This window comes from Lolium rigidum, chromosome 1 (assembly GCF_022539505.1).
Source record: "Lolium rigidum isolate FL_2022 chromosome 1, APGP_CSIRO_Lrig_0.1, whole genome shotgun sequence".
NCBI lineage: Eukaryota > Viridiplantae > Streptophyta > Magnoliopsida > Poales > Poaceae > Lolium > Lolium rigidum.
The window spans coordinates 265,777,010-265,788,201 of NC_061508.1; the positions used below are offsets into that span (position 1 = coordinate 265,777,010).

Below are 11,192 nucleotides of genomic sequence, written 5' to 3' on the forward strand. Positions count from 1 at the left end.
TAGCGAAGCTCCGCCGGACTTCTACACCGCCACCGACACCACGCCGTCGTGTCTGCCGGATTCAAGAGGAGCTACTACTTCCGCTGCCCGCTGGAACGGGAGGTGGACGTCGTCTCTCATCAACAACCGAACGTGTGACCGAGTACGGAGGTGCTGCCCGTTCGTGGCGCCGAACCGATCGTGATCAAGATCTTCTACGCGCTTTGCAAGCGGCAAGTGAACGTCTCACCGCAGCAACAAGAGCCTCATCTTGTAGGCTTTGGAATCTCTTCAAGGGTGAGACTCGATACTCCCTCGTTGCTACCGTCTTCTAGATTGCATCTTGGCTTGGATTGCGTGTTCGCGGTAGGAAAATTTTTGTTTTCTATGCAACGTTATCCTACAAGTCATTCCATTGAATGATTTTTGAAGGTGAATATGACCAAGAGAAGATGGTGATTTTTGATATAAAACGGATATTGGTTTGAATGCGATACCTTTCCAATTTTTGAGTACCCCCACAATACCTGATTATGGGTAGGGCTTAACTGGAAATTTATGCATCTTAGTATGTGTTCCCTCTGAACACACATCATAGGGGTTATGCCGAGGCTGCCTCCGTTGTTGAGAAATGATGTGAATTGAGGTGAATTGTACGGCCAAGCCCTGTACAGTTCCCGTGCTGACGAGTTGGTCTTCACTGGGTGGCCAAGCTCATGGGGAGAGGTGCTCATACTAGGGTTTGTAAGTGAAAGGTTATGGTTGATGATCCGCTTACTGTGTTACGATGATTCGGGGTAATCCCGATGGATGAAATCAAATGTTGTGGCACAAGTGTGAAACCTCTGCAGAGTGTCAATCTATTCGAATAGCCGTGTCCATGGTTACGGACAGTTGGAAAGGCCATACTGTTTTCGATGTCAGATTCTTGAAAATGTTGGTGAAATGAATGGTGAATGGGTGACTTGACTTTGAATCACAACAATGTTGTGGGAATGACACTAATGTTCCCACTTGAGTTAGTTAGCACTTGAATAAGTCTTTTCTCAAATACTTGTGAACTAAAATTTGCTTTATGCAAATAAACTAGAGCTTAGCACCCCTTACTAGAGCTGTTAGTACTTACATTAGTATTAGTTTGCGAGTACTTTAAAGTACTCACGGCTGTGTCCCTGGCTATTCAAATGGCCAGACTATGAAGAGGAGCAGAACTATCAAGACGACGGCAACCAAGATGTCTACGACAACTAGGGAATCTTCTGACGTCAGACTTTGGCCTGTGGACTAGAGAGTCCATTCTATTTACGCTTCCGCTATGAACTTGTGTATGTCCGTTGATCAGTAGATCAACTATTTGTGTAATATTGGATCATGTGATCTATTTGTAAGACGACTATGGTATGTAATGAATGATGACTTATGATATTCAACTGTTATGTCTCGCAACAACAATATTCCTGGGATTGCGATGTATGGCATAACAGACATCTGGACTTAAAAATCCGGGCGTTAACAATATCACCTAAGAATTAAATATGGAATTATCTAACACAACAAGGACAAGACTTCAGCCGCAGTTTTTCACACTCACCACCTACGCCAAGATGTCCTTAAAGGATTAAGCCCAAAACATCTAGAGCAACAAGGAAGAGACTTCGGCCTCTCTTTCATGGAAACCACCTGCATTAACATGTCCATCGTCATGTCGGGTAGTCCGATTTAAGTGTAAGCTACTAAAAAGAGTAATCCCCACGAGAATTTGATTAAAAATCAATTTACCTCCAAAGGCCTGCCTATTCATAATCCTAGTGTTTTGTGTTGGTAAAATTAATTCAGAATGTACATACATTCGATCAAGCTCTCTGTATTTCCAAAATGATTGCATATGGGTATGTTTTCTCTATTTAAATAGGCTATAGGAAATAAAGGAGAGGATGTTTTTGAACACTTGCACTATGTTGAGATTTTATTCATATAGTCAAAATCAATGCATATGCAAACTCATATTAGCCTGCTTTACCTGAGACTATGACATAACCCAAAAAAATATTCCATTCCATAGGGGAATAGTACCTAGGCATCAGATTTTTCTTAAAATAAAAATAGAAAAGGCACAATTTATAATTTACAGGATGGCGCAATAGTGTGCAATTTAAAGATCCAGAATATGCAAATAATAGTGCGTAGATACATCCAAATCCATAATAATAATAATAATAATAATAATAATAATAATAATAATAATAATAATAATAATAATAATAATAATAATAATACATTTATCCATAAAAACATGTCTCAAGTTTAACTATATTTAGATGTATCTAGACGCTCTTTAGTGTATAGATATGTCTGAATTTAGACAAATCTTTGACATGGAGGGAGTATATATGATTTTATTGTTTGCAATTGGCAAAACATACCATGTTGCAAATTTCCAAACATAAAATGATGCAAACAAGTTATGTTCAACATGACATCATATTCTAAAACCCAAAGTTGGACAAAAAATTATGTTGAGAAATTTCACACTTGAAATGTGCAAACAAGCTAGTTGCACACTTTAAACCCAAAATATGCACAGTAAGAATATATGTGGTTCAGACTTCAAAATGTGGAACTATTCAATTATGGATTTTTCTAAACATGTAGTAACAAAAAAACATATGTGCGCAATTTCGAGAGCAACCAATTCAACTACCAATCGCACATATCTAAACTTTAAAGTATTGGAAAATAATACGTACAATTTCGGGATTTAGAATATGAAGCTATCGATTGCATATTTCGAAACCCGAATTACGCGAAAACAATACCTATAATTTCAGGCTTCATTACGTGCATGTACCCAATTGCACATTCTTAAGTCTAGAGGTGTCACAAGTTTGTGCTCAATTATCCAAGACTTAACAAATTTGTAGATAAAGCAATAATCAAATTTCTTTGCAAATACAAACACAAAATAAAAAGGTTATATAGATACAAATCTACACTGTAGCAAGAAAATAAAAAAAATTAAAAGAAAAACATCACAACGTGATATGTCAATCTGCACAGACAAAACGGATAGGTCCTGCAAAAAAAAAAAAAAAAAAAAAGACAAAACGGATAGGGGACCTTCTATCAGTATTATTATTTTTGAAGTACATGCAAGTCAATTAGCGCAAACAGCACCGGCCCAAAAGCCCCGCTAACCTCAATATAAAAAGGCCCACTAGGTCCAGTTTTAGCAGACGTATTACAAACCACATTTTAATTTTTAAACCGACTGCTAGGGTGTATCTTCTCAAATCAACCGGCCAGCTTGCTCCAGTTCACTTCCTGGAGACAAGCGGCGGCACGCTCTGCTCGTTCCTGAAGTAGTCGCCGGCATCCACCTTCCCCTTGGTGATGGCGAGCCGCTTGAAGTTCCCCCCGAAGTACTTCTCACCCCACGCCTTACCGCTTTCGTAGCTCGTGACGCCGCCGACAACCGTGTTCTCCCCGATGTCCAGGTCCCGGTAGTTCACGTAGGCGCCCCTCGGGTTCTTGCTCACGAACGGCTCCATGAAGTCGTACATGTCCTTGATCCAGTTCGGCGCGTCCGTGCCGTTGCCCGTCCAGAACGCGACGTACTGGATGTTGTAAAGGACGCCGCTCCGGTGAGGGTATGGCGTGGCGGTGTCGGCGATGCTGCCGACTCTTCCGCCGTGAGGCTCCAGGAGGATGATCCCCGCGCCCGCCTTGTTGAACCAGGGGAAGATCTTCTCCCACAAGTCCTTCGTGATGGCCTTCTTGACGTAGTCGGACTTGTTCCTCGAGAAAGTGCTCAGGCTGGTCGTCCTGTTGAGGAGCGTCTCCAGGGGCGTCTTGGTGTCGCCGGAGTTGATGTACACGGTGGACTGCAGCCAGCTCATCTCCCGGCAGTCGGCGCGCGTCATGCCGAGCTCGGGGAACAGCCTGCTCATCGTCCTCTCGAGTTCGCCGCAGCTGCCGAGATATAGAGACTGGAAGAGAGCATCCCTGCCCACGATCACCCGTATGCTGAGCTCATCTGGAAGCGCCGGCGCGAGCGTTTGCCATTTGGCCACGGCGTTGACCGCGCCCTGGTCGACGCTCTTCCGAATGTTGAAGAACGTCACTGTCGGCGGGACCCGCACGAGCTTGACCTTCCACGACAGCACGATGCCAAAGTTCCCGCCGCCGCCGCGGATGGCCCAGAAGAGGTCCCTCTTCATGGCCTTCTTGTCCAGGAGCCGGCCGTTGGCGTCGACTAGCGTGGCGTCGATGACGTTGTCGACGGGCAGGCCGTACTTGCGCATCATCATGCCCATGCCGCCGCCGCTGAAGTGGCCGCCCACGCCGACGCTCGGGCAGACGCCGGCAGGGAACGCGAGCTCCGGTGCCGCCTTGGCGACGGTGTAGTACAGCTCCCCCAGAGTCGCGCCGGAGTCCACCCACGCGGTGGCCGCGCGACGGTTGATGCGCACGGCGCGGAGGTTCGAGAGGTCGACCACGGCGAACGTCTCGGGGCGCTCGGACCTGTACGAGAGGCCCTCGTAGTCGTGTCCACCGCTGCGCACGCGGACGCGCACGTCGTGGCGTCGGCCACAGAGCACGACGGCCTGAACGTGGGACGCGTTGGTGGGCATCACGATGCAGAGCGGCCTCACCGTCGTCGGAGTGAAGAACATGGGGTTCCTGATTGACGACACCAGAACCGAATCGAAGGACGGCGAACTCGGCGTGACCACGAGCTGGGTGGGGATGTTCGCCGAGAGGCACTGGAGGAATTCGCCGGACGCAGCCAACGACGGGATTGTCATGTAGCAAGATAGGAGGCAAACTGTAAGCAGGACAGCTGCGTGCGTGGACGGCGCCATATTCGCCAGCTGGAGCATGGATACGGTGCTTATGTGCATCGCATCGTATCAGCACGTTATATAGGACATGCTGATCCTCCTATGTAAAACGTGTGCAGCGACGACCTTGGGAAACGTGCGTTCGAGTTAGAGAAGTACGGAGTAGTACGAATTAGTCTATGCCATGACACTTTTGCCTATGCATAGTAGAGGGACAAAGAAGAGAAGAGTGAGTTTTCAAGTAGTAAGACGATGAGACAACCTCTATACATCTACATATGCTATTAGGTTAAAAGCATGAATGAGAGGAAAGAGAAAATAGTGAAAACATTACCCTAATAGCCGATCCTATAACCAACTCTATTAGAGAATAAATAAGTACTCAAAGTGACTTTTGATGAAATTGATAGTTTTAAGAAGTAGTACGAATTAGTCTATGACATGACACTTTTGCCTATGCATAGTAGAGGGACAAAAGAAAAGAAGAAGTGAGTTTTCAAGTAGTAAGACAATGAGACAAACCTCTATACATCTACATATGCTATCTATTATATACAAAAAGCAAAATAAGAGGTTTTAACGGAGACACCAGGTTAATCCACATCATCTAAATTAATTTTGCTAGTTACGTTAAAAGCATGAATGAGAGGAAAGAGAAAATAGTGAAAACATTACCCTAATAGCCCATCCTATAACCAACTCTATTAGAGTATAAATAAGTAATCAAAGTGACTTTTCATGAAATTGATAGGTTTATGGGTGTGACTATTTCTCAGTTGACTGAGAGCTCATATGATAGCATCATATCTTAGTATCAACTCATGTTACAACTTATAACTAGGATGAATCAAATTAAATGGTGTAGAACTTGACTGAGCACGAAATTAATTCTCAACTTGTTGAAACTAACAAATTCCTAGTTTTATAGCCCCTAGTTTTATAGCACGTAGTTCACTCAGAAACATAAAATAGAGGCCGGGCTACATGTAGCCCTATGTTTTAAAAAAATTGAAAATCATGTAGCTAATGATGTATACTGCAAATGAGTAAAATCTCAATAAGACACACTTTATACTTTAGGATACATAAGAATGACAAAATTGTGGATCTAAGTAAACGAATAGGGCACATTGCTATATAATTTTTCAGATTTTGTCATTTTGAAGTAGCCTAGAATATAAATTACTCCCTCCGATCCTTAAAACTAAACTCCCGACACTTATAGAGATTTTGCATGCTTGGAGTGTAGATAAATGGCTACATTCATGTTTTTTTTCCATAATTTTTGAAACTTCTAATATGATTAATTATTGTTTTAGAACAACATGTAGCTTGCCTCCATTTGTCCACACTTGAAGCTTACTCCACTTCTATCTTCGATCCATAATAAGTGTCATTCATTTATACAATTTTATACAACTAAATCAGCAATATGTACTGTGGATATTTAAACTCTTGGGTGGATGGGCATCGGGAAGTAATGTCAACCATTTTTTGCTTAGTAGTACAAGTCAATTATCTATCGGTTACTTGCATCGGCCGGATTAACACTGGCTGGCCTTCGTTAGCTGTGTTTGATTAGTACTAGTACTGTACTATATTTCCAAAACAACGTTGTCGAGGCAAGGCATCTTTTTATGCATACGGCATCTAAAGATCATCTGGCTGGCAGTAGACCAAGAACTATCGAACCGACTTGTTATGTCGCAAGTTGTGCACTTGCGGTAACTAATGGTATTGATCTTCGTGAAGTGCCTTGATTAGCGTTGCAGTCGAATCTGGGTCCTGGAGCTGCCTACATCTTTTTGATTTGTCCAACGTCTACGCTCGATGATTTTTTCGACAAAGAGTATATATTAATATCACAAAGATACCAATTACACCTAGCCTTTGCAACAATGCACTGCCCTAACGGCATTACGGATGCACACAACCATAAAAAGAAAGAAGAATTACCAAAAAAAGAAAAGTTTCGCTACAGCTTAAAACAGCAACACTAACACCACCAAGACAACACCAGAAGTTCAGCTTCTTCAAAAGCAACGTCTTCAAGAAGGTAACAGTGCACAAGCTCCGTCGTTGCCCGATCATAGATCTTAGGTTTTCACTCTGAAGAAAGTCATCACTCTTAAAACAATGCCTACAACAAGAACATTGTCAGGCACAACCAATTAAGGCCAGATCTTAGATTTTCACCATGAAAGGTAAGACTTTGAACTTCTCATGTACCATCTACGCTCGATGATGTGCCGGTTGATACAGAGTTGCAATACAAACAAGCTCTAACAATCATAGCACTATAACATATACAGCAATAATAGCACACCATTACCCATAAGCTCTAAAAAGATACTAATACAAACTAAGTAGGCATATGTGCCATGAGTCTACACAGATAAACCCGGACGCTTCTTCCCTGACAATGATGTGTCAGGCTTATCGTCCTCACAACTTGGAACATACCGAACCAGGTGAACAAACCGAGTGTAAGGCGGTAACCTTGACTCCCATGAAGTCAGCTCAAAATCTCCCTTCGGTGGAACAACACGCTCCGCTTCTGCTAGGAAGTCCCATCTCACTTTAGGCAAATTCTTAACCGAAACAGTGCTCGGAATGCTAGTAGAGGGTACAACACACGATGGAGCACCAGGAGACAAACGGTAGCCGTTGATGAGGTGTACCGGACGACCTTGTGTGAATAGCCCATTTGGATGGAGACCAAACCTACACATGTTCAGCTTGAATATGATCCTGACGTTGTTCAATTTGCAAAGCCAGAAATGGGCATCTTGTTTCATTCTCATTGCATGTGCAATTAAGTTTGCTGAGATGAGTGATCCTCCCACCAGAATGGCGAACTCCTCCACTATCGCAGCTAATCGCGGATGGTCTGCAGGGTCTGAGCTTCCGAGTGCGAGTGTCTTGAACAGGTACCTGTACTCCTCGAACGGTAGGCAGTTCACAGAAATCGGCTTGACGGTTCCAAGTTTCTCGAGCTTTTCGTCTCGACCGAATATTATCACCTTGCTTCCTCTGCCCATGCTCCTGACAGATGAATAAAATTCTGTCCAGTCGTCACCATCTACACCAGAAACAAACTCGACAACTACCAACGTCCTCCCTGGCAGCCTTTCATGGTCAGTGATTCTGGAAAGACCGTCTCCTTTTAGGTGCAAAATACTAGCGAAGTAAGAACGCACCCTCTCGTCGGCGCATACGTGCGCAACAAGAGTTTTCTTCCCGACTCCACGACATCCGGTGACCGGCAGCACCGCCGGACGACGAGTTGGCTCGTCATGTCGCAGCAAGAAGCCCAGGATCTGCTGCTTCTCGACGTGCCGGCCGAACATGAAGTTGTCGACATGCAGATATGCGTCGTAGGGTCTGCGGGAGATGCGCTCGCATCCGCCCAAAAGCACCACGAACTCCACCATGTTAGCGACCGTAGTTTCCAGGTTTTGCAGCGCGTTCTGTAGCGCTGAGCTAAAGGCCTTGCTTATGGAAGAAGAAGAACTAGTGCCGGCGGTTGTAGTGCGAGAACGTTTGAGAGGTGCATAAACAGATAAGGTAAATGAATCGCTCACCAATTCCTTGCAAGATTCCTTATGCTGCCGGTTCCTAATGTTGTCCAACACATGATACCCTTGGTACATGGCTGCCGACAGCGTCTTCAGCTGTATGAGCATACATGAGTTGGTGATGTATCGTCCGTCGGCCTCCTCGACGACCGTGTGGACTCTCAGCAGGAGCTGCTGCAGCCTCTCCACCTTCTCTTCCGAGCACAGATGATCCGAGAATTTGTTCACCAGGAAAGAGATGAATCGGCCGGCGAGATCGCCTGTCACGGCGGATATGGCAAGATCCATCTCAAAAGCATCTGAGGTACGCGAGTTTTTGAGGGATATATAATACTGAGAGACAGAAAGTTAAGCCGACGGAGAGTGTACACAAATATCCAACGTACTCCTGCAAGTGGAGACCATGGTTCCCTCATACCCACGGTAGCCGTTCCATTCCATTGACTATGGCGAGCAAGGTACGAAGAAGATCCTAGTTAATTGGACAGCTATCGTTATTCGATTACGGTCATCGTACGGGTCAAGCTTGCCATCTCAGTGAGGCAAGGGCTGATACATTTGTTTCTCGTGCCGCTAGTCAATCGGTTTACATCGAAGTTTTGAACAACGCGCTATCTCGTCACGTAGCTAAGCCACGCTAAACACTAATTGGACACAAAAAATAGCGACATCTCCCACGCAGGGCCCAAACATCTCCAGATTTTAATTTAAAAGTTAGACATGCATGTTTTGTATCACTGAATTATTATATTTTTGGTCATACTATTTAGATGATCTGAATATACACTAGTATAGAACATATGTCTTCACACACTGCTGAAATGACCGGTTGCACATGGTTTACCCAACCGGTTTACCCAACCGTTATTATGCAAGGGTTGGTGATGGGTTAATTATCATAGTGCAAGCAATTAAATAAACCGTGTGCGACCGGATATTTTTCGCACACGACCACTCGTTTATTTTGTAGAAATCATTTGCGATACCAGGATCCATCACAGCGATTAATGTTGAACCCGCCATATCGTCACACACGACATGCGGATCCTGGTGTTATTAAAAGTCGATGCACGTCCGTTATCTCCACGCTCGTGCAGCACAACCAAAAAAAATACCGTGAGGGGAACTGCGTCGAGGAAACTGCAAACCCGACGCTTTTTTTTTCTCACGGTGCATATGATCTACCTCGCGCTCTCGTAGACAGCACTAAAATTAACGCCACATTACATGAATATATGGCACAACATTTCGTGATATGGATAAGTGCAATCTAAATTATTTGTTGTTAAGCATCACAAACTTTCGACTCGGCTAAGGAGCCGAAACGTGGATGAAGCCAACGTCGGCTGTCATGGTCATAAATGATAGGGTCGCCGTCACCCTGCAACTATGGCACTGTCTCTATGTCAGCATTACACGGTGGAGTGCCGGCGTAGCACTGCCCCGACTTGTGAAGGACGTCATGAAAGATGATTCCCACCAACTCCGACTAGATGCAAAAGAAGTATTGTTTGATGTCTTTGTCCCGGATCGCCGTCCCGTACGCCGCATGTGAGTCCATGCATTTCCCACAAAACCAAAATCCATCAGACCACAATCACTACTATGGCTATACGATAGATGTACTATCCATGGCGCATCAAGAGAGTGGTGCGCCACGACTACTAACCGGTAGCGCATGGGCAGTTGGTGCGCCACGCCTAGCTGCACTAGTCATGGCATATGTGCAAAAGTGGTGTGTCACGCCTATTCGCTCGCCTGGTTAGTAAGTCTATTGATCCTTAGTCTTGGCGCACCAGAAAAAAGCGTGCCACGGGTATCGATGGTACCAGTGCCGCACCAAATATAGGTGCATCACGTATATGTAAAAATACAAAATTTGAATTTTGGGGTCGCCATAGGCGTGGCGCACGGGCAACGCAGTTTTTCTACCCATAAGTGGGCGTCCCTGTCTTATCCTGAGGTAACGATAGCTTCGAGATTTGTGTCTGCCAATTTACATCTTCGTCCTCAACTTTGTCCATCTTCTCGCCCTTATGGAAACCAAACTGGACATGTTCACTTCGTTTTCTTCTCTCCCTCCTCCACCTCCTCCCCTTCAACTACGCAGCCGCCTCTCCACATCAGCCATCTCCTCCGGCAGCACTCCACCAGAATCCAACCGCGAGCCGCGCACGCCGAAGCTCATGAAGAGGACGAGGAGCATTGCGACGGCCGCGAAACAGGTGGCCATAGGCATGGTGATCCCCTGGGATCGGAGGCAGACCTGTGTGGCTGGAGCATAGCGCCAACGGCAAGGTTGGGGAAGCACCCATCCGCCGTATGCCCGGTGGAGGCGAGATGGTTTGGACCTGGCGGAGGGTCTAAACCAATGGATTTTTCCTCTTACATGTTTGCTTCTGAACTGATTTGTATATCCGCTTACGGGATTTGCTTCTATATTTTTCTCCAACCCCAAACGTTTGGTGGTTACATTCACATTCTCACGATCGGGTTTGCTTGTGTTTGATACTTCCAGTCTGATTGCTTCCAATCTGATTTGCTTCCATACGCTGTTCTTGATATTTTACATGGTTCAAGAATAGAAAGAGCTTCCATATCTGGTTCATTTCTTTTTGGATCCAGTCGGTTCCTTCTCCATTTCCCAGATCTAAATTATAAAACATGCTTATTTGAAACGTTTGATTTTATTGACTAAATGGAAGAGGGGAAAAAATCCATGAATTAAAGGAACGGGAGGAGCATCGTCTAAAACGAAGAGGGACTCTCTGACAAGAAAGAGAAATAGTACAGG

The 11,192-nt window shown here is 44.9% G+C and overlaps 2 protein-coding genes across 2 annotated transcripts; both read right to left on the reverse strand.

Annotated features, from left to right (window-relative positions):
- Positions 1-3,293: 3,293 nt before the first annotated feature.
- Positions 3,294-4,841, reverse strand: LOC124683635 (berberine bridge enzyme-like Cyn d 4). The gene has a single exon (XM_047218116.1). The coding sequence runs from the start codon at positions 4,839-4,841 to the stop codon at positions 3,294-3,296; it is 1,548 nt and encodes a 515-aa protein (XP_047074072.1).
- A 2,286-nt stretch (positions 4,842-7,127) lies between these two features.
- Positions 7,128-8,686, reverse strand: LOC124683636. Its single transcript, XM_047218117.1, has one exon. It carries the CDS (start codon positions 8,684-8,686, stop codon positions 7,208-7,210), a length of 1,479 nt encoding a protein of 492 aa, XP_047074073.1. The 3' UTR covers positions 7,128-7,207.
- Positions 8,687-11,192: the final 2,506 nt, after the last annotated feature.

What these genes read in the sequence shown, in the direction of transcription:
- LOC124683635 (XM_047218116.1), bottom strand. Translation starts at nt 4,841, where the DNA reads ATGGCGCCGTCCACGCACGCAGCTGTCCTGCTTACAGTTTGCCTCCTA.
- LOC124683636 (XM_047218117.1), bottom strand. Translation starts at nt 8,686, where the DNA reads ATGGATCTTGCCATATCCGCCGTGACAGGCGATCTCGCCGGCCGATTC.